Genomic DNA, 23,497 nt, shown 5'->3' with positions numbered 1-23,497 from the left:
CAGCATTTTGTTTCCTTGAATCATTTTAGTGGCAAGGATCTTATGTGAACCCAATGAATAAAGCAATCACAGGACAGTCTGTATTAAATAAACCCTGTTTTGTACCTGGTCAAACAAGTAAGCTTCCAGGTTAAAAGATTTGCTCCAGATCACACACATCAGGGTCCAAGTTGAGAAGAAGTTCAGAGCTGATGCTTATAAACTATTGGGGGTCAATGGCCCCCTTCCTTGACGCCTGTGGTATGTTGGCACACAGGAAACCTAAGGGCTCTGAAGTTCCTTCTGACCACCTCTGAACTACAGTGAACAGCATTCTTTGGATGGCATCAATGTTCTAAAACTAATCAATAATTTTGCATATTGAAAAAACTCACCAGTTTCCAGTTTCGTCCTACATACTGTTCTCTCATTTCCAGGATAGTTTCATTTTCTATGCAGTGTGACATTATTTGGGGGATTTAAAAAAAAAGATTTGGGGACTCATCGGTGATGACAGGAATATTGACTTTGAGGAAGGAACTTTATAATTTAGAGGTATTATCAATTTTAGAAAGTAAGAATATGTTTTACTTAAAAAAGGAGGTTAGTTTCGAGCACATGGGTTGGGGAGAATAGGCCAGGGTTGTGAAAGATTTGGACTCAGAGGGAACTGCTTGTCCTTGTTGCAAGGTTTGTTTCTGGAGGAGCATCAGGTTTAGGAGGCAGAGGGTATGGCCCAGGAGGAAGGCATCCTTAGAGGTTTCCTTTCCTGATCCACTGCCTTCCCAGCTCAATACTAAATTCAGATTTCTTTCTTCCTTCTTCTTAATGAACTAAAATTTCCCTTGTCTGCCTAGTTTCCATCCTGGAAGTTATTTTCTTTGTCCCCACATTGCTACTGCAAAACGTAACTGTAACAATGAAACCAAGGCTAGTGGCTGACTGGCTGGTGCAACAGTATGCATGCTTTGCATGTCACTCCCTTTTGCTGCTCTGCTCAGATGAGTCATGGTGAAGACCATTTGCAGATGGGTGGGAAATAAAAGCAAAGGGTAATTCTATTTACCTTAAATTTCCCAAACTATCAGAGCCCCAATAGAACTATAGAATTATGGTTATCTGTAACATCATATGTTTACTTGTATTTTAACATGTTAGCATTCATGAGCCCAAGGTCCTGACCAGACCTACAGGAGTACTGTTGGATTTTTGATGCTGTAACCTCCAAGGCAGGTGCACGTCTCTGCCACAGGTTTTGGAGCAGCAGCAGCTTCCTCATAGTTTGTGTCTGTGTGTCTTTGCTGTTATAGAGCCCTGCCATTCCAATGCAGAAGTTGCAGGATATCCAGAGAGCAATGGAGCTGTTATCGGCGTGCCAGGGCCCCGCCAGGAACATCGATGAGGCTGCTAAACACAGATACCAGTTTTGGGACACACAGCCGGTACCCAAACTAAGTAAGCTCTTCTGCCTCCCCCACCTCCTCAGACAAAGCTGGGTTAACAACAAACAGAACATACAAAAGAGGCTTTACTTTACTTATCTAACTTGTTTCATACCACAGATTAGAAATTTACACAAACATCATTCTTCTTAAAAAATATAGATATATCAGGTAGTGAGACTGGCTTTCAGTAACAGCAATTTTAGTCTTATTTCTATCCCTGTAAAAAAATTCCAGTTTTCTCACACTTGAAACATTGGCGTATTTAAAATACCTATAAAGGAGAGACTAGCCCCCACCGCCTGATTTTTTTTTGGTTCCGAGCTTCATAGAGCTGTTTTTCCTGCATGAATTTTTAGCAGTCTCACATCTCAGTTTTTCCAAAGACAGAAAATTTGACCTATGAAATCTTACTGAAAAGGAAAATTTTGTGCTGTTTTACAGTAAGATTCTGTACATTCACCAGTGGTATTGATTATAACCAATGCAATAATATTCCGGTATAACAGGGAATTGGGGCACCATGTGAAGAACTTCCTCAGAGCTTCGGGTTATGTAAGAACCTTTACAATAGGCCGTTTTCCTCAGCACTTTGCTGGCCCCAGGACATTTCCCTTAGACTTTTACTGCTTAAGTTAACATAAATGCCATTTAATGGTTCCTCTTTCATGTTACACACCCCCCAAAAAGGAGGATATGAATGCCATATAAATGTTTATAAATGTATTAAAAGCCAAACCTGCTGTTTTGTTTTATGTTTAAACAATAATATATTATTATATAATTATTTCTATTTTTAGTTTTTATTTTATTGATTATGCTATTACATTTGTCCCAATTTTTTCCCCTTTGCCCCCCTCCACCCACTCCCTCAGGCCATCCCCACACCATTGTTCATGTCTGTGAGTCATGTGTATATATGTTCTTTGGCTACACCATTTCCCATACTGTACTTTACCTCCCCATGGCTTTTCTGTAACTACCTATTTGTACTTCTTAATCTCACCTCTTCACCCATTCCCCTACACCCCCTCCCATCTGGCAACCATCAAAATGACATCTGTATCCATGATTCTGTCTCTGTTCTTGTTTGCTTAGTTTGTTTTTAGATTCCATTGTTGACAGGTATGTATTTATTGCCATTTTATTGTTCATAGTTTCGATCTTCTTTCTTAAATAAGTTCTTTTAACATTTCATATAATAATGCTTTGGTGATGATGAACTCCTTTAGTTCTTTCTTGTCTGGGAAGCACTTTATCTGCCCTTTGATTCTAAATGATAGCTTTGCTGGTTAGAGCAATCTTGGCCTTAGGCCTCTGCTTTCAATGACTTTGAATATTTCTTGCCAATCCTGTCTAGCATGCAAAGTTTCTTCAGAGAAATCAGTTGACAGTCTTATGGGAACTGCTTTGTAGGTAATGATCTGCTCTTCTCTTGCTGCTTTTAAGATTCTCTCTTTATCTTTAACCTTTGGCATTTTAATATGATGTGTGTTGGAGCAGGCTTCTCTGCATCCATTTTGTTTGGGACTCTGTGCTTGCTGGACTTGCATGTCTATTTCCTTCACCAAGTTCGGGAAGTTTTCTTTCATTTTCAGATAGATTTCCAATTTCTTGCTCTTTCTCTTCTTCTTCTGAAATCCCTATGATGTAAATGTTGGACCTCTTGAGGTTGTTCCAGAGGCTGCTTATACTATCCTCATTTTTTTGGATTCCTTTTTATTGTTGTTCTCATTGGTTGTTTTTTGCTTCCTTATGTTCCAAATCATTGATTTCATTCTCTGCTTTATTCACTGTACTTTTGTTTCCCTGTAAATTGTTCTTTATTTCAATCAGTGTATACTTCGTTTCTGACTGGATCTTTTTTATGTTGTTAAGGTCCTCAGTAAGTTCTCTCAGCATCCTTATAACCAGTGTTTTAAACTCTGCATCTGATAGATTGCTTATCTCTATTTTTTTTTAAGTTCTTTTTCTGGAGTTTTGATCTATTCTTTCATTTGGGCCATGTTTCTTTGTCTCCTCATTTTGGCAGCCTCTCTGTGTTTGTTTCTATGTATCATGTAGAGCTGCTATGACTCCCTGTCCTGGTATTGTGGCCTAAAATAGTAGGTGACCTGTAGGGTCTAGTGGCATAGCCTCCTCTACTACCCAGGCTGAGTACTTGAGGTGTGCCCTTTGTGTGGGCTGAGTACACCGTCCTCTTGTAGCTGAGTATAGATTGTTGTTGGCAGGTCAATGGGAGGGATTTACTCTGGGCTGTCAGCTGCAAGGACTGGCTGTGACCACTGCCCACCAACCTTCACCCTCTGTGAAGGATCGGCTGTGCACGGGCAGGGTAGTGATGCTTGGACATGGTCTGTAGCTGTCCACTGGGTGTGCTTGCTCTGGTGTTTTCCAGAGGGTGCAGGCCAAGGCAGCCCTCACTTGTGTTTTGCCCGGGGCCACCCTGCCTGAGGTATAAAGCAATCTTGAGATGTCTGCCACTTGTGCTGGGCTTTGATATTCCCAGGCAAAGCCAATCTGTGAATCTAGGCTGGCTGCTGCTAGTGCCATGCCTGGGGCCACTTAGCAAGAGGTACAGGGCTGGAGGCTCACTGAGGCCAGCTGTTGCTTATTTGAGAGGATTTAGGAAGTTGTGAAGCAGGAGCCTAGACCAGTCAGTCATATGAAAAGCTATGTTAACAGCTGTAGTGGGAAACAGTATTAGCCAGGTGTTGAAGTCTCAGATATGGTACCTGCCTGCCAGCTCTGTGGCTCTACCCACCTTTCTCTCTGGGACAAAGCCATCCCCCAGCTCTTGCCTTGATGCCAGACACCTCAGTTTCTCCCTGTGTGCCACTGGTGCCTTTCAAGCTGCTACCCCAGTGCTGGAGCTCAGAGGGAGAGCGTCTGAGTAAGTTTGTGTGTGGGTTCTTTAAGAGGAACTGCTTGGCATCCCAGCAGTTTCTTCAACTGACTCAATCCCCACTAGTTTTTACAGCCAGAAGTTGTGGGGAGTTACCTTCTTGGCACCAGAACCCTGGGCTGAGGGGCCTGGTGTGGGGCTGGGACTCCTCGCTCCCAAGAAATCCCTCCCAAGTTTTTATCCACCACACGTGTATGTGGGACCAACCTTTAATTAATTCTGTAGTTGTCAGACTTCCATTCAGCTCAATTTCTGCCAGTTCTGAGTGATAGTGGTTTTATAATTTAGTTATAATTTTGATGTGGTTGTATGAGGAGGCATGTTGTGTTTACCTATGCTGCCACCTTGACTGGAAGTCTCAATTATTTCTATTTTTTTCTTTCTGGTTTGTTTGGGTTCCAGAATCTGTGTAATATAAAGGATTAATTGCCATCTAAAACTCTTCATAGCCTAGATGTACAAATAATCAGTTTTATCACATATAAATTAGGGGACAGTTCTTCTCTGTGCCTTTAAATAACGGTTTTTAAACTTTTTTGAAGTTACCATTTGTCTCCCACCCATGCCCACCCCAGGCAGCTTAAAAAGCATGAGCTTTAGAACATGAAAGAAAGAAGAAAGAAATTTTCCTCCCTCCCTTTTCTTTCAGGCTCTAGAAGTGTATATGGTAGTGGAGGAAGACTCTCTCGAGGAATTTACAGAATTTTCAATGATATTGAATTGAGTGACTGTTAGCTAAAAGGACGTATTTTATTGATCCGAATGTGTGGGCTTGGCTTATTATTGCTTGGCAAGCTGTTAGTGTTTTAGGTCACTGTCTTGGGGAGGAGAAAGCCATCTCCAGGGCACCTAAGCCCAGCACACCTCTTTGGGAAGATAGCCTAGGTCCTCTCCCCTAAATCCTTGCACGATTCTCTAGTTCCTAGAACCCCTGGTACTGAAGAGGGAGCCTGAGGTAGGGGAGAACGTGTGACAGTCAGGGGAACTGTTTCTCTCCAGAGCTATGTCCAGGTTCAGTCTGAACTCAGCCAGCTCTTTGCAGCTGCTTGAACGGGATGGTCCCTGATGTTGTGCGGATAGGCGAGCCCCAAGCAAAGGTCTGAAGGGACTCTCAGGGAGCAGGTGGGAATCTGGCCACTTGGGCTGACTTGAGGAAGCCTAAGGTATTCTTTTGGAGATGAGCTGATAGAGTGGAGATAAGATGAATAGAACAAAGTCAGGGGTTAGAAAGGAGAGAAAAGGAAGCCCCTTGGAGCTGGTACAAACCCTGTGACTTCCACCTGCTAAAAGGTCTGTGATGGTAAGAACCTATACCTGAGGGTGATTTGTAATCAGCAGATACCAGGGTTCCCCCTCTTCCTGGTTTTATTATTTGTTTGTTTTATTGAGGTACAATTGACATATAACATTGTATTAGTTTCAGGTGTATAACATGATGATTCGATAAATATTGCAAAATGATCGCATAGTAAGTCTAGTTAACATCCGTCACCACACATAGTAACAGAATTTTTTTTGTAGTGAGAACTTCTAGGATTTACTGTCTTAGCAACTTTCAAATACGCAATATAGTTTTATTAATTATAGTAACCATGCTATACATTACAGGACTTATTTATCATATAACCAAAAGTCTGTACCTTTTGACTCCCTTCACCCACTTCCCTACCCTCCACCTCATCCATGTTGTGCACATGGCATGATATTCTTCCTTTTTCTTAATGGCTGAATTATATTTAGGAGAGGTGTGTTAAGTGTCTCTTACTAAGTGTCAGGCACTGAGGTACATACGGGGGAAACAGTGGTGTGAAAATAGGATAAGTGGAGGCACAGTGGAGGTTGGAGGGGAGGATATACTCTAGGTAGGACAAAGCTTTAGTCAGGGGAAGATGCTATGAGAAAGCTGTGTGTAAGCGCAAAGCTTATATCTGAAAATACTCAAGTGGCCAGCCCTATGAAGAGCATGGAGAGGGCCTCGCGAAGGCTCTGCGCTGGGGCCACCCTAAGGGCGCTCAGTGTGGCTACTCCTGGAGAGTTGGGTGTGCCAGGGTTTTATCCCAGCCACATGAGGAAGCTGCAGAGAAGAAATTGGAAAAGGGCACCTTTGTGGGAATTGCTAGAGATGTTGATGACCTGAACTGCACTGCCAGCAATCCAGGTAGAGAGACATAAACAGTCCTGAAATTAATTTGATTTTATTTTCGTTTTCATGGGTCCTTTTTCTGTTTCTAGTGATGAACTACAGTTGTAGTTTTTAGTGCTTGATCACATTTTTTTACTGTGTTTTGTGGCCAAATGTAATTTATGATTCCTCTAGTTCAACCTGTAATTTCTGCATGTAACATTGCTAAAAGTACATAATGCATAAATGCATTTAAAATATCTATGAGTGGTACTTGTTATTTGACTAGCCAACAATTTGACATTTATTTTGCTTCAATAAGTTCTTAACTTCTGAGAGTATCATATTTTTGAGACTTCTATTTAGAAGGAAAACTCAATGTTAAATAGAATATTGTATCTTAATAAAAAAGGTTATGGAACTTTTAAGGTTTCATATTATAATTTCAAACTATTCAGCTGTACTCTTAGTTCATTGTTTATTATGTTTCTAGAATACTTCATCATATTTTAGACTTAATTCATAATTCAGTATGTTTGGACATGAGTCCATGGTTTACTGTGTAAACACATACTCATATTTACATATACTCTCCAATTTTATTTTTTAAATTTTTCTTCATGATTCTTGCTAGTTTGTCACAATATTATGGTAGGAAAGATTAGCAGCTTCTGGGAAGATGCATCCAGGAAATAATAGTTTAATTTTAAAGTATCTTAGTCCTAATGGACAAGCTTTATCTTCAGTTTAGATAGTGTCTGGTTTTTTTTTTAAATTTAATCTTCATTATATTTTTTTTCCATTACCATTTAGTCCCCTTATGGCCCCCTCCCCCCAGCAATCACCACACTGTTGTTCATGTCCATGAATGCTTTTTCCTTTTTTGCTCAAACTGAACTAACAAGGAAAATGAGGACAGACTCTCATATGGAGAGCAGATGACAGCTAGTGGGGCGGGGGGTTAGGTTAGGGGGTGAAGGGATTGAGCAAAACTAAAATTAATCTTAGATTTTGCTGGAAAGGGTCAGAGGTCCCTGCAGCCCTCCTCCCATATTCCCCTTCCACCACCCCCAACCCCCTGGCTTGTTGAAGTGCAGAATAAAAAGGGAACATCTCTAAGTCTGTCATCAAACTTACGTTGTTTCCCGTGGTGCTGTAATTTTAGGGTTGAGACTGAGAAATCACTACCATTCATGATACACGTTGTCATTGCATGAGAGAGGATTTCTCCTTTTAGTGGTGAAGTAGCGGTTATTCTCCACCACTACCTAGTCACCCTTTTTCACTCTAGAGGTAGCTGAAATAATAATATATTTTTAAAGATTATATTAAACCCAAAAGCCCTAAATATGATTTTATTGTATGTAATGGACCATTTTGGATAGTCAGAATGCTTTGTAGATTGAATATTCTCTTTTTGTCTTCTTTTCTGTTCCTCTCCAGATGAAGTGATAACATCTCATGGTGCAATTGAAGCAGATAAAGACAACGTGCGTCAAGAACCATATTCCTTGCCACAGGGTTTTATGTGGGACACTTTAGATTTGGGTAATGCCGAAGTGGTGAGTAAAACTCTTAAATTCAACACCTTCATTTGTGTGAATTGCTTCCGAGTTGGTTCTGAGCACCATAGATAGGACACCCTTTTGGTCTTGTAGCTCAAGGAGCTGTACACCTTGTTAAATGAAAATTACGTAGAGGATGATGACAACATGTTCCGGTTTGACTATTCGCCTGAGTTCCTGCTGTGGTGAGTCTCATGGGTCTTAAGGGCAGTGGTGGGATGGGGGTGATACATCTCTGTCTGTCCCTGTATTCTAGGACACTAACTGGTACCTGTTTTCCTTGCCTTTGTTGACTTCAGGGCTCTGCGTCCCCCAGGCTGGCTTCTTCAGTGGCACTGTGGAGTCAGAGTGTCTTCAAACAAAAAACTGGTAGGGTTCATAAGTGCCATCCCAGCAAACATTCGGATTTATGACAGGTACATATTAAAGCTTTCCCATGTTGGTTTTGATGTGTTGCTTTTTCAGAATTGCCATGATCATAGGTTTTTAAAAGTGACTTGCTGCAGGCTGTTGCTAGAGGGGGAGATTGTGTGTGTGGGCCAGGTGTATATGGGACTCTGTACATTCTGCTTAGTTTTGCTGTGAACTTAAAACTGCTCTAAAAAATAGTTTATTAAGACTTCTGGCCAAGATGGAGGCGTAGGTAGACACACTTTGCATGCTGATGCAACCACAAGAAGAATTACAGCTAACCTCCAAACAAAAAACACCCAGAACTGCCAGAAAATCAAATTGTATGAAAGTCCAACAACCAAGGATTTAAAGAAGCCATATTCATCCAGACAGGTAGGAAGGACAGAGTACTGTAGTGGGGTTGGGACAGAGAGGACGCAGTGTGACTCAGAGGTGGTAGCAGTGGTGGAACAGGCGGTCCCACATTCACATGTGGTGGATAAAAGTCAGGAGGGATATCATGGGAGCGAGAAATCCTAGCCCTAGGCCAGACAGCACAGCCCAGGGTTCCAGCCTCATAAATTCTGGCTGTGAAAACCAGTGGGGGTTGGGGTGGCAGAAGAAACTGCTGATTTCTCAGGAGAGTCTATGTAAAGGGCGTGCACAGACTTATAACATACACAAAGCCACCCACTCTGGGAATCACCACTAGGGCAACAGCTAGAGGGTGCCAGTCACATATGGGAAGGGAAACCGGTGCCAGGCAAACCTCCAGAAGCCAGCCAGTGGCACTGTACCCTCTCCAGCCCCTCCCACCACACAGAGCCACAAAGCAGTGAAGGGGGTTGCCCCACCCTGGTGAATATCTAAGGCTCCGCATCATATAACTTAACAGGTGCACTAAGACAGGGAGTCAAAGTAGCTCTACCTAAAACACAGAAACACAGGGAGGCTGCTGAATTGAGGGGGCAAGAAAACATGGCCCAAATGAAAGAACAGAACAAAACCCCAGAAAAAGAACTAAAAGAAGTGGAGATAGCCAGTGTATCAGATGCAGAGTTCAAAACACAGGTGATCAGGATGCTGAAAGAACTCATTGAGTATGGCAACAAAGTAAAAAAGACCCAGTAAGAAATGAAGGTTACACTAAGTGAAATAAAGAAAAATCTACAGGGAACCAACAGTGGAGGAAATGAAGCTGAGATTCAAGTCAATGATTTGGAGCATAAGGAAGAAATAAGCATTCAACCAAGGATAGTATAAGGTGCCTCTGAGACATCTCCAAATGTACCAACATCTGAATCATAGGAATGCCAAAAGGAGAAGAGGAAGAGCAAGAAATAGAAAACTTATTTGAAAAACTAATGAATGGTAACTTCCCTAATTTGGTGAAGGAAATAGACATATAAATCCAGGGAGGAAACAAGTTGGACCCAAAGAGGCCCACACCAAGATACATCATAATTAAAATGCCAAAGGTTAAAGATAAAGAGAGAATCTTAAAAGCAGCAAGACAGAAGCAGTGAGTTACCTACAAAGGAGTTCCCATAAGACTATCAGCTGATTCCTCAAAAGAAACTTTGCAAGCTAGAAGGGGCTGGCAAGAAGTATTGAAAGTGATGAAAAGCAAGGACTAGATTACTCTATCCAACAGAGCTATCATTTAGAATGGAAGAGCAGAAAAAGTGCTTTCCAGACAAAATAAAGCGAAAGGAGTTCATCATCAACAAGCCATTATTACATGAAGTGTTAAAAGGACTTGTTTAAGAAAAAGAAGATCAAAACTATGAACATTAAATGGCAACAAATTCACAGCTTTCAACAACTAAGCCAACTAAGGAACTTTCAACAAACTAAGCAAACAACAAGAATAGGAACAGAAGCATAGATACGGAGATGACTTGAAGGGTTATGAGCTGGGAGGGGGAAGAGAGAGAATGGGGGAAAAGGTGCAGGGATTAAGAAGCATAATTGGTGGTACAAAATAGACAGGGGGAAGTTAAGAATAGTATAGGAAATGGAGAAGCCAAAGTACTTGTATGCATGACCCATGGACATAAACTAAGGGGGGTGGGCTTGCTGGAGAGAATGAGGGTACTGGGCAGAAGGGGGCAAAGGGGGGAAAAAGTGGTACAATTGTAATAGATAGTCAATAAAATGTACTTAAAAATAGTTTATTAGTTTTTTAAAGCATTGGTCTGTAAACAACAAAAAAAGACAACTGTTTCTCCCTGTGCCTCAGTCTCATACATGCACACACACAGATATGTTTTGTATACATATTTGCATGTTACATATACATGTACATATGTATGCAGCAGAGTAAACAAAGCTATAAATAGGTATTTCAGATTTATTTCGGGGGGCAGGGGAAGAGACTTTGTATCTCCATGGTCTAGAGTTATAATTATTTTGGCAAGGGTGTATGGGAAATAGTATATCAATCTGAACTTGGGAAATGTCTAGATGGTAGAATATTTTTCTTAAATATTGTGTTTAAAGAGGTCTTTCAGTTCCTTATTCTTTGAAATTTTATGTGTTGTTTTATATTTTAAAACGTGTGCTCTAATTTTGGCATCTTTATTTCTTAGTGTGAAGAAGATGGTTGAAATCAACTTTCTTTGTGTTCATAAGAAATTGAGATCAAAACGGGTAGCCCCAGTGTTAATTCGAGAAATAACTAGAAGAGTGAATCTGGAAGGGATTTTCCAGGCCGTTTATACTGCTGGCGTGGTTCTTCCTAAGCCAGTGGCCACATGCAGGTAATAGCAACACCCTTACCTTGCATCTTACCTGTACGGAAGCATTGAGCCTCCCTGCTTTGTTGTGGAAGTGCAGTATTATTCTCATGTGTAGCTCAGAGGGATTTTGGCTTACTCATGATCATGTAGTTGGTTGGTAGCAGGAAGGAGACTAGAAGCAAGAACCACTGAGCCCAGTCTTCTTTTCAGTTACCATGCAGCCACTTGTATGCCAGTGATCTGGAGCTGCATTTTGGTGTCTCTTCCATTTGAAAGACTAGTGCTGTCTCTACCTTGGGGAAACCCAGGGCATCATGATGTAGAAATATCCAGTGTGGTACCATTTTCCTTCCTCCTCTACCATTTTCCTTCCTCCTCTAACACTCATTCTTATACTGTGCTCTGCGGTTCTATTCCAAAAGCTTGAGAAACATCAGTTGAAAAGCCCTGACATACTTTTTTGCTAAGAATAAGAAGAGGCTTAAGCTCTGTTTTTATGACTCTGTCTGCTCTTATCAACTTTTCAAAGGTTAATCCAGTGAGAAAATGGCTTACCAGATTGTCACTTGACTAATCTATTTCTGAAGAATCAGAGTTTCTCTCCTTCCACTATTTTTATTGACTTAAATAAAATGAAACTTCAGGTAAACATAGTATAAAAAATGAAATTGTAAAATTACTATGTCCTATTAAATTATTAATAAACAGAATAAAGAAGACTTCACAGGTACATAGTAATAGAAATCATTAATCCCAGTACATTAATTGGAATTACCTAAGAAATTCAAGCTAGTTTCTCCAAAAGTTGTTCTCTTTGGTGTGTGTTATATAAACATGAAAGCTACTAATTTTGGGGTAATGTTTTCATGTTTGTTTTTTTTACTCACCCAAGGACTGCTTACTATTTTAGAGAGGGGCAAAGGGTGGGAGAGAGAAAGGAAGAGAAACATCAATCTGTTGCCTCTTATACATGCCCTGACCAGGAATCAAATCTGAGACCTTTTGGTTTATGGGATGATGCTCCAACCGACTGAGCCACGCCAGCAAGGGCTATTATTATGTTTTTAAACTTTTTGGTTTGCTTTCTGTAGAATCAGTGATGGTTATTAAATACTTGGAAACTGGTCATTATTAATATGACTTTTTACAATTTAAGATACCTCTTTACTGAAAGATGAAAGATCACAAACTACAAAGGAACATAACTAGGAATGCAGGATATATATTTAGAGGTAAAACAGCCTGATAAAATAATTGCTTTGGAAGAGGTCCAGCCAGCCTCCAGCAACTACCAGACACAACTTAGGTGTTCATTAAATGTTCTACAGCAGCTGAGCTGAGGCAGAGTAACAACTTGGAGAATTAGAAGTCAGTTTGATTTTCAAACCTTTATTGTATTCCAGATACTGGCATCGATCACTAAACCCCAGAAAATTGGTAGAAGTGAAATTTTCTCATTTGAGTAGAAATATGACTTTACAGAGAACAATGAAGCTGTACAGACTTCCAGATGTAAGTAAAAATGATTTGCAGTTTTTCAAGACTATAATGACTGAAGCTTTTAATGTAGCAAAGAATTATTTGCAGGAGTCTTAAAAAAACTGACATGTATCTGAGGATATGAATAGGTAGCTAAAAGGTCTGCATAGAACTCAGGGGCTAGGAGAAGTAAGGGAGTTCACTTGGAAATCCCAGGTTTTTTTTTTGTTTGTTTGTTTGTTTGTTTTTAAGGCTTTTTAAGTTTTTCAGTTTGTGGTTGCATGGGCTTGAACTCAAGACACGTAAGTTTTAAAATTTTGAGTATTTATGGTCAGTTAAGTAAGAGAGAGGCTTCTGATGAAATCTTAAATCAATGGAATTAAGGTATAAAGTTTAGAAGAGAGACCTGGGAGAGGAAATAATATCTTAATAAATTATTATTTTTAATCTAGTATATTCCCAATATGAAAAAAAAATCTTTTAATATGAGAAGATTATTTGATTTTATTATTTAAAAAATAACTTTTTAAAAAATTTCACCCATCCCCTTAATACCCTCCCCTTTGGCAACTGTCAGTTTGGTCTCTGTATCTGTGGGTCTGTTTTGTTTATTCATTTGTTTTTGGTTGTTTTTAGATTCCATATATAAGTGAAGTCATGTGGTATTTGTCTTTCTCTGACTTATTTCACTTAGCATAATACCCTTTAGGTCCATCCATGTTGTTGCAAATGGGAAGATTTCATTCTTTTTTATTGATGAATAATTTTTTATTATAGAAATTTAGATGTGCATACCAGTCTTGGCTGGGATGGTGTATTAGTGATCTATTGCTGTGTAACAGATGACTGCAAATGTAGCAGCTTAAAACAACACATTAACTGTCCTCCCACATTCTGTGGGTCAGGAATGAAGGCACAGCTTAGCTGAGGCCTCTGCCTCAGGGTCTCTCATGAAGCTGCCGTCAAGGTGTCAGCCAGGTCTCATCTAAAAACTTGGCAGGGTCAGATCCACTGCCAGGCTCACAGGACCATTGTCAGTATTGAGATCCTGGCAGACAGTTGGGCTAAGTTCCAGTAAGTTCCTTACTGGTTGTCCGCCGAAGCCCACCTCAGCTCTTGGCCTCATGGGATTCTCTCCAGGGCTGTTTACAACATGGCAGCGTGCTTCATCAAAGCCAGTGAAGAGAGTCCATAGAGAGACTCTCCTAGCAAGAGGGACATTGGAACCTTATTCCCAATTCATAAAAGTGACATCAAGTCACCATTTCATCGGTTAGACACAAGTCACAGGTCGCACCCATACTTGAAAGGAGGACCTCTCTGGGGCCATCTTAGAATCTGTCCACCACATGCACAGCAAAGGAAATCGTCGACAAAATCAAAAGACAGCCCATGGTATGGGAGAACATATTTGCTGATACATCTGGTAAGGGGTTAATACCCAAAATGTATAAACTACTTACAAAACACCAAAACAACAGACAACCCAATTAAAAAGTGGGCAAAGGACCTGAACAGACACTTCTCCAAAGAGGACATACAGATGGCCAATAGGCATATGAAAAGATGCTCAACATCACTAATCATCAGAGAAATGCAAATTAAAACCACAATGAGATAATATCTCACACCTGTCAGAATGGTCATCATCAATAAATCAACAGACAATAAGTGCTGGCAAGGATGTGGAGAAAAGGGAACCCTTTTGCACTGTTGGTGGAAATGCAGACTCGTGCAGCCACTGTTCAATGCAGTATGGAGGTACCTCAAAAAACTACAAATAGATCTGCCTTTTGACCCAATGATCCCAATTCTGGGAATATATCCGAAGGAGCCCAAAACACTAATTCAGAAGAACATAAACACCCCTATTTTCACTGCAGTGTTATTTACAATCACCAAAATATGGAAGCAGCCCAAGTGTCCTTCAGTAGATGAGTGGATAAAACAACTGGAACATTTACACTTTGGAATCCTACTCGGCTGTAAAAAAGAAGAAAATTTTACCCTTTGCAACAGAATGGATGGACCTGGAGAACATTATGCTACATGAAGTGAGCCAGTGAGAGAATGATAAATACCATATGTGGAATCTAATGAACAAACTGAACTAACAAGCAAAACAGAGACAGACTCAGATGGAGAGCACATGACAGCTAGTGGTGGGGAGAGAGTTAGGGGGTGGAGGGATTGAGCAAAAAGGAAAAAGGACTCATGGACGTGGGCAACAGTGTGGTGATTGCTGGGGGAATAGGGTATAAGGGGGATAAATGGTAATGGAAAGAAACACAATAAACATTAAATTAAGAAAAAGAACCTGCCCAGTACAGATGAGATTTTTTGTTTGAAGTTTTGATTTCTTCAGAATTATTCTATTTGGGGGTATTTACAAAGTAGTCTTAGTACATACTTTAACCTGGTTGGGGAGTCATGTAGAATGCTCCTCTCGACCCCACTTGTGGCCGTTCTAGGTGCAGCGTACTCCAGTTCCTTTTGTCTTTTGGCCAGTTATATGTTTGCCAAATGCATATAATCGGTGGCTGCATGAATTGAGGTCTTTTTTCTGATACTAGGCGAGAATCACGTAATGTCTGACTGTGGACATAATTTAATAAGGAGAGAAATGGAGGTGAAGGAAAGCAGATGTTGAAAGTGCCAGGCTCATCATTCTTGGGCTTCATGACCTGGCAGGATCGGAAGGCATGTTCTTCCCTTCTGTCTTAGCTGTTGTTGCAGAAGTGGGGGTTCAAACTGATGAGCTCACTGCCTCTTTGTGAGGCCAGGGAGGGAGGGGGAAGACAGAGAAGATGGTAATAAAAAAACAGGGTGACATGAAGAAGGGGTGTCCACACAACCTGGGGAAGAAGAAGCAGGCCTCTCAAGCTAGGGTTCTGAAATGAAAAACAGGAAAATATTCAGAGGCCACACTATTGTCATAACAATCAATATTGATAGATTCTTTTGAAGCTAGAAACAATTTCTGCTAATGGCCAAGACCAAGAGCAATTGAGAGAGACAAAATCATGGGCAAAATGGTAGTGAGAAAAATGGGACCCCCCTGAGATGAAACATGCCCTCTGTAGATACCGTTTATTCTCAGTGTCTTCCTTGCCCATTGTTAACTGCTTTGCTTTCTGTGAATTGAATTAAAAACTTCAAGCACGCCTGCCTTTTTCACTTGAGGTTAATGCTGTTCTACTTTGGTCTCCCCAAGTTTTAGCTTGTTGACCCTAAGGCAGTCTAGCTTGTATCTAAGGAGAGCACCCACTTACATGTAGGTTGCCCAAAATGGAGTGGATGGTTTATTCAGGATAATTAGAATTTGAGCTGTAAAAGTATTTTTGACTTGACTTTGTCCATCGGCTTTTATGTTTTTGTACTAGAATCAGTGCAGATAACAGTTGGTAATAAGTCACTGGTCAGGCATTGGTTTTTATTTCCCCAATAAACTGAAGTTTATAAAGTACTCTCACACATGTTATTCAATATATTCTTAAAATAACCTTTTGAAGTTGGCATTTCTTATCCTCATTTTATAGATGAAAAGACTAAGCTTTGTGAAGTTTAACACTTAAACGGGGCCTGTCATTAATAAGTGGAGGTCCTGGGATGCAGGCCCCAAACTTTCAGGTTTTGCCTGTTTGATCCCTTTGCGTTTACTCTAACCTCTAACACACCTCTTGTGGGGGCATCATGGCTCAGTCCCACCAAATGTCTCACTGTGCAGTCATTAGAGCATAGGTTAAAATAGGAAAGGACAATTGTCAAGGTCCAAACAACTCTAATTGGCATATTCCAGTCTCCTTCCCCCCTTCTAAGTCATAGAGAAGGAAAGAAAGATAAAGAGTAAATTAATGAAAAAAGAGATGAAAGTACAGATATAATCAAACCTCAGTTCTTGAACAGTTCGGTTCTTGAACAATTCCATTCTCATCCAAGTTGTTCATAGAAAAAAATGTCTCGATTCTCTACCTGACAAGCCTTTCATGCTCAGCCGCACATCTCTTAGGTGACAGACAAAAGAGATTCAGTTTTCAAACAAATCGCTCTTGAACAATTTTCTGGAACAAACTAAGTTCAAGAACCGAGGTTCCACTGTATTGGAAAATTGGGAGGTACGGAGAGCGATCTCTTGAGTTAGAAACTAGACAATGCAGCATATACTAGGCCACTTCCTCCTGCCACAGGGGCCTAGCTGGGTGATGCCACCACTGGCAACCACGTCTTTTTAAGAATGGTTTTGTATCATTGCATGCAACTTTTGCTCTGTGGATGTCTTTTTTTTTTTTTTTTAAGAATTTATGTATTTGTTTGTTTGTTTATTTATTTTTAGAAAGAGGAGAAAGGAGAAAGAGAGGGAGAGAAACATCACTGTGTGGTTGCCTCTCACTTGCGCCCCCAACTAGGGACCTGACGTGCAACCGAGTCATGTGCCCTGACTGGGAATGGAACCAGCGACACTTGGCTCGCAGGCTCATATTTTTTGATTCATTAATATTGTTTTTGCTTCTTGTGCTTGCTTTGTATCATTTTTGTGGACTCCTAAACATGAGGTAACATTTATTGTGGCCAGCATAATGGTAGACATTGTGCATCTGTAGTCTCATTTATTATTCCTAACAATCACAGGTGGGCAGCTCCTTTTCTCATTTCACAGAAGAGGACAGAGAGACATCTGACTCATTTACCTAGAGGTTTAAACTCTGGCCAGAACTCTCCTGGAGCCTATGCCACTGGCTACTGCTATCTAAAATATTAAGGTTTTTCCCCGAGTAGTGCATTTCTCTACCCTTATGTTGGTTTGTTTTTAATTTAGTATTGAGCATTTCCCCCCAAAGGGTGGATTTTTGTTGTTGTTGTTGTCAGTGCTCTTAAAGATGGAATAATCTGAATCAGAAAAAGAGAAGGAGGCAGATGAATCTCCCAGCATTCCTGCTGTGTTGCTTGTGAGGATATACTAAGGTGCATGAGATGTTTTAGATTTAATAGTAGATAATTTTTTTAGTGTTTAGTGTCATACTGCTCCTTTTTAAAGTCAAAAAACCATAATCATTGCTTACATCTCCACTCTGGAATTTTGGTTCTAAAACATTCATGCCACATAGCTTGACATATGACACGTTTTTTGATAGACTCTGAGCTTTATTCCCTATGCCCTTGTAAGCAGATTTTACCCACATTTCAAGTCCACTGAGTAAGGACCATGGGCAAGTAAGTCTGATTGAGATGTAGAGTTTGTTTATGAAATTTAAGATTTTTCTCAGTTATTGGAAAATATTTTTTTGCTTCTTATTGAACACTCAGAACATATTACTACTTCACTCCTTCAGATTATGCCAAAGTTACCATTTTAATCTAAGCTTTATGTTCTTCCCGTCTCTTCCTGAAGACAACAGCTATAATTTGAATATTTCTTTTACATTTTTAAATTTATTTCATGCTTCTTTAGATTTTTCTGAAGAGTATGTGACTTTGTGATGTCAAAGAAGCAGGTTTAGGCCATGAGATACACAAGCCATTGCTGGACAGCAGAAGTAAATATTCTCCCTGTGTTTTCTAGGACCTTAGATTTTTTATAGCTGACATTATCTGTTCTCTTCTGCTTTAATGCTTCTGTAAAAACTTGAAGTGTTTATAAATTGCTAAGTTTATATATTTTCTCCCTATTTGCCCAAACATACCGTTTCATAAGTGTTCTCATCTACATTCTACTGCCCATTTCTCTGACCTTCAGAGACTTGAGATAGGCGTTCTCAAAAAGTCCCTGACACCTTTTCAGGGGGTCCATGAAGTCAATGCTTTTTATAATACTACTAAAACCTAACTGCATTTTTTACTTTCATTATCTTACAAGTGTACTATGAAGTCTTTCCAGAGGCTTATGAAATATGTGCTTATATGTTCTTTTGTTTTAAAACTCCTAATTTATTTTCTAATGTAACAAATGTGGATGGCTATAACCACATTAACAAAGCTCCTTGGAACTACTCAGTAATCTTTCAGAGCATAAGTTGGGGCCGACCAAAATATTTGAGAACAGTTGCTTTCAGGATGTTGATTTTAGTGATTTTGTAGTATGAATATTGAATTCAGCAGAACTGTGCTACAGAAGAATATTTTGCTTTAGTCTGGTCTGGTGTGGCTCAGTTGGTTGGGTATCGTCCCACAAACTGGGGGGTCACCAATTCGGTTCCAGGTCGGAGCACATGCCTGGGTTGTGGGTTCTGTCCCCAGTCACAGAACCTTTGGAAAGCAACCAATCAATCAATGTTTCTCTTTCACATCAATGTTTCTCTCCTCTTTCTCCCTCTCTTCCCCCTTCTCTAGAAAACAAAAAAACAAACAAAAAAATTTGCTCTAGAAAGAAGTTGACAAGCCTTTTCTTCATTTTTGAATTTTCTGTATTAACATATTGTGTATCCTTTTGCTTTCATTGATTAATCTAACTGCTTGATGTTGATTGTTACTGAACCAGTAACAAAAGAATAAAATCTAATATTGAGAAAAGCTATTTAAAATTTATCAAGGTTGTTCTCATAGCTGAAAATCTTTTTTAATGATTACAGTATGCAATATATATGGTTTTGGTCTTCTGACTAGCATTTAGAAATATATATTTATTACATTTAATAGTATTTGGAAACACATAGGTTCCCTCTACCCATGAATTGCAATATAAAAATTCTACCAAGACTAAAACAGACTCAGAAGAAACAAAAGAAAATTGCAGTTTCACGCCTGGCTTGCATATAAATGCCAGGCCACAGAAGCATCATCTTTTCATAGCCAACAGTGACTTTTTCCATGTCTGTAGCCTTCACCTCACTTTATAAATGATTGTGGTACAAAACATAGGCATTCATTCAATACATATTCAGGCTGTTATTGCCTTTCTTGCCTGAAGGGTTAGCCTGGAATGAAAACCAGGACCTGGAGATTTCTTGTCCTTTCGCTTTGAAAGCCAGTAAAAGCTAGAAATACAAGTTCTCTATTATTATAAATGTTAAGGACTTAAATTCTCTCAGTTTAGATCATTAAACTACTTTAGCTGCATTACTGTATCTTTATAGATTACATAATTCACAACTGAGTTTTAAATAGTAAATACTTAGCTAAGAACTACTGGGTCTGTAAATACAAAGAACACATTTCCCATCTCCTTCCCCCTACTAATCAATAATCAGTCAGCATTCTTTGTCACACAGCCTTAGAAACCTCAGCACAACTGCTGACATCAAGCAGAGCTGGCACACAAGATGAAAACCTATTTTCTACTAGTCTGGGGTATGCAGGAATTGTAATGATCTAATTTTAGAGGCAGCTTTTAATCTATTTAGAAATAATTAGGACAGAAAAGGTAGAATAGAAATGTTTATATACCAGTTATTGCTTAAATGTATCCCGTATTTCTTCAAGAAAAAAAAAAAAACAGATTAACTGGAAAAATGAAATTGCATTTCTGAGTTTTCAGTATTTTATTTCTACAAAGAAGCAAATGGAGTGGGTTTTCTCACTTCTAGGTTCAAGTGTCCTGGTGTCTTGGCAGTTCCTAGAGAGCTAAGTGATGTCTGGGGCTCTTTTCAGGACAGGAAGTTGAACAAATCCAAATGCCCTGACCTTTAGGTTGTTTTATTCCTGTGACTTAATGAAAAACGTGTAACGCTTTGGAAGAATGGACTCAAATGCCTATTCTGATCACCTTTAATCAAAAGATGTCATTTGAGGCCAGCACCAGTTCTTGGCAGCCAGCCATTTGCCTTCAGAAAAACATTGGCTATTAAAACACTTGCCTTCCCATTTTGATCAATACGATTTCATTTTTGTTGCTTATGAGAAAAATAGCTATGTCCTTTTCACAAGCCATTGAATAAAATGTTTCTGAACTCTTCAATTGTGTTTTCAGAATGTCAGACAAGACAGTTTCAAAGCATAGTACTCCACAACACATGCTAAGGTTGCTCTGCCCTATCTTGTATGTAGGCTGTTAAAATTCTTGGCGTTGGTATATAGATCGGAGTGTTCCTTTGGTATTGTTTGGGTCATGGGCAATATTCACCAATGATCTGGCACACAAAGATAAGATCCAACACATTGTCTAGCATATATTCTAACTCAGTGCTTCTCAAACTTTAATGTGTATACAAATCTCCAGGGAATCTTGCTAAATTGCAGATTCTGACTTGGTAGGTCTGGGGTGGATCCAGAGTCTGCAATTCTAATAAGTTTCCCTGTGATGCTCACATAGCTGGTCTGCACACCACACTTCAGTGCAAAGTACCTTTTACTCCTCTGTATTTAAACTTCCCAATTTGTTTTGTTTTCATTCTGACAAGGTGACAAAGACTTCAGGTTTAAGACCAATGGAACCAAGAGATATCAAAGCAGTTCGAGAATTAACCAACGGTTACCTGAAGCAGTTTCATCTTGCCCCAGTGATGGATGAAGAGGAAGTAGCCCACTGGTTCCTCCCCAAGGAGCACATTATCGACACGTTTGTAGTGCAGGTAAAGATAAGGTGATATGATAGTGCAGAGAACTATGAGAAGGGTGCCATTGAGTCTTTTTTCCAGAAAGATCATGGAGTGCCATCTCTTTCCTCTTCCTCCATGACTTATTGCTCCTATACTAGACTTCTGCTCACCCTTCTAGAATCAGATTTTCTTCTTAGTTTCCATTCCTGGATAAAAGCGCACTTTCACTAGTTGCGGATGGGAAATCACAATAGTTTTCTGTTGCTACCTGTGTGATTAATTGCTTTTCTCAGTGTTGAAAAAATCAAATTTGGATGGCCTTCTTTGAGGTAGATATATTCCAAAGTTTAATATTCCTTTAGTTTTACGAAACTGGAACTAAACTGCCTTTGGTTGAGATTCAACTGCTTAACTCAACCCTTGTTCAGAGGAAGGAAGGAAAAGTAACAGTTTACATTTTCCGATTATTGGATAGATGAGTTTAACATGGTGATTTTTAAACCATTTTTTAAAAATCTTAGAATTTGTTGTTCAAATGCTGTTTCACTTAGAAGCTCTTTTTGGTTGAAGTTGGGTTGGGTTGAGAATTGGGATTTAAACTGGTAAGTACCTTGAGGAGAGAAAGGAAGCCAGGAGGTCAGGTAGAAAGTACTGTAGAGGTCCATTCACTATGTAATTGTGGGAATTGAGCTTCAAGTGTACTTTCAGCATTGTCAGGCATTGTCTCCATGTAAGCTGATGGCCCAGTTAGGGCAGAAATGGTGGGAGCAGACGGTGAAATCAGAGGACACTTCTGAAAAACAGCTGAGCAATGTCTGTTTTTAAACTTCAGTTTCTCAAACAGTGCTGGAGTGGATGTCTCTGTGTCCAGATCTTTATACACTTGTGTAAGTTTCTCCAGAGTAACAGTTCTCAAAGTTTTTGATCTCAGGACTCCTTCACTCTTTTAAGAATTATTGAGGACCCCAAAGAGGTTTTTATTTTTGTGGATTCTACCTATATATATTTACTATATTCAAAATTAAAACAGAAATTTTTAAATATTACTTTGTAAGTCAGACAAAGCCAATACCATATGATCTCACTTATGGGGAATCTTTAAAAAGAAATCCTCATAGATACAGAAAATAGATTGGTGGTTGCGAGAGGTGAGAAGTGGGAGTTAGGGGTGAAATGTGTAAATGTGGTCAAAGGTATAAACTTTCAGTTATCAATAACTGAGTCATGGGAATGTGATGTACAGCATAGTGACTATAGTTAACACTTCTGTATTGTATATTTGAAACTTCCTAGAGAGTAGACCTTAAAAGTTCTCATCACAAGAAAAAACTTGTAACTATGTGAGGTGGTGGATGTTAAGCAGACTTATTGTGGTGATCATTTCACAATACATATACATATATCAAATTATTGTTCACATGAAACTAATATGTTATATGTCAATTATATCTCAGTTAAAAAAAGGCTAATTTGAAAATATATATTATTTAATAACCATATAATAAGCTCATTACATTTTACCTAAATGATATATTTTGTATGAAAAATATTTTCCAAAATAACAAAATTAGTGACAAGAATTTTATTGTTTTACCTTTTTGCAAGTCTCTTAAATGTCTGGCTTAATGGAAGACAACTAGGTCTCACATCTTCTACATTCAGTCTGTTGTGGTATATTGTTTTGGTTTAAGTATATGAAAAAAATCTTTCACACAGAGTATCAGAGATATGGAAAAGAATGAGTATTTTAATAGCCTTTTCAGATAATTGTGAATATTCTGTATCTGAAATCATATTAATGAACTTTTCATACTCTGTTAGATTAAAATTCATTGGTGTATCTTGTGTTTTGAATGACTTTTACTCATGAGTTTGGAACATAATATATCAATCATTTAGAAAATACTGGTTCACTGAGTTACATAGATCTTCCAAATATTGACATTTCACTATATAATATTTAAAAATCACACTCATTGATATTACCACCATTGTCATCATCAGAAAATATAAAATATAGCTTCTGGTGGAGGATACTGGTTTTTCCAAATTGTAACTTGCACTTAAAAGCTCAGATGTTATCATTGGCAACAACCCTGCCAATCTTTTCCCTGAATTGATAGGCTCACATCCTTGATTTTCAGGATGTGTCAAATACCCAAGCCTGAATGACCAGTTTGCCAGTCTTACATTAAAGTGGTGTTCCATGAAACAGTGACTAGTTCTGCTCACAACTCAGTCTCCTGAGGGCTTCTGCAGACAATCTTTATGTTTCAGTCTGCAGTGGAAAGCTTCACACAGGATTAAAAAGATGAGTTGAGGGTTGAGAGTTAATGAAATTAATTTTTAATCAAGGACACACTTAGGTGAAACCTATTTTAACGTGAGGGTGTGGTGATG

General features: G+C 39.2%; 1 protein-coding gene across 3 annotated transcripts in view; it reads left to right on the top strand.

Annotated features, from left to right (window-relative positions):
* The window catches only part of NMT2 (N-myristoyltransferase 2), a 69,017-nt gene that overhangs the window by 29,426 nt on the left and 16,094 nt on the right, over positions 1–23,497 (top strand). For all 3 annotated transcript variants that reach the window (XM_090266553.1, XM_090266551.1, XM_090266552.1), the window contains 7 exons: positions 1,290–1,434; positions 7,892–8,010; positions 8,107–8,198; positions 8,313–8,429; positions 10,998–11,168; positions 12,551–12,659; positions 20,960–21,130. In XM_090266553.1, the coding sequence (XP_090122679.1) occupies positions 1,290–1,434; positions 7,892–8,010; positions 8,107–8,198; positions 8,313–8,429; positions 10,998–11,168; positions 12,551–12,659; positions 20,960–21,130 (924 nt within the window). The remainder of the gene's footprint in view (positions 1–1,289; positions 1,435–7,891; positions 8,011–8,106; positions 8,199–8,312; positions 8,430–10,997; positions 11,169–12,550; positions 12,660–20,959; positions 21,131–23,497) is intronic.

Source organism: Furipterus horrens, unplaced genomic scaffold (assembly GCF_987537825.1).
Source record: "Furipterus horrens unplaced genomic scaffold, mFurHor1.1.pri manual_scaffold_2, whole genome shotgun sequence".
Taxonomy (NCBI): domain Eukaryota; kingdom Metazoa; phylum Chordata; class Mammalia; order Chiroptera; family Furipteridae; genus Furipterus; species Furipterus horrens.
This window is presented reverse-complemented; position numbering and strand designations above follow the sequence as displayed.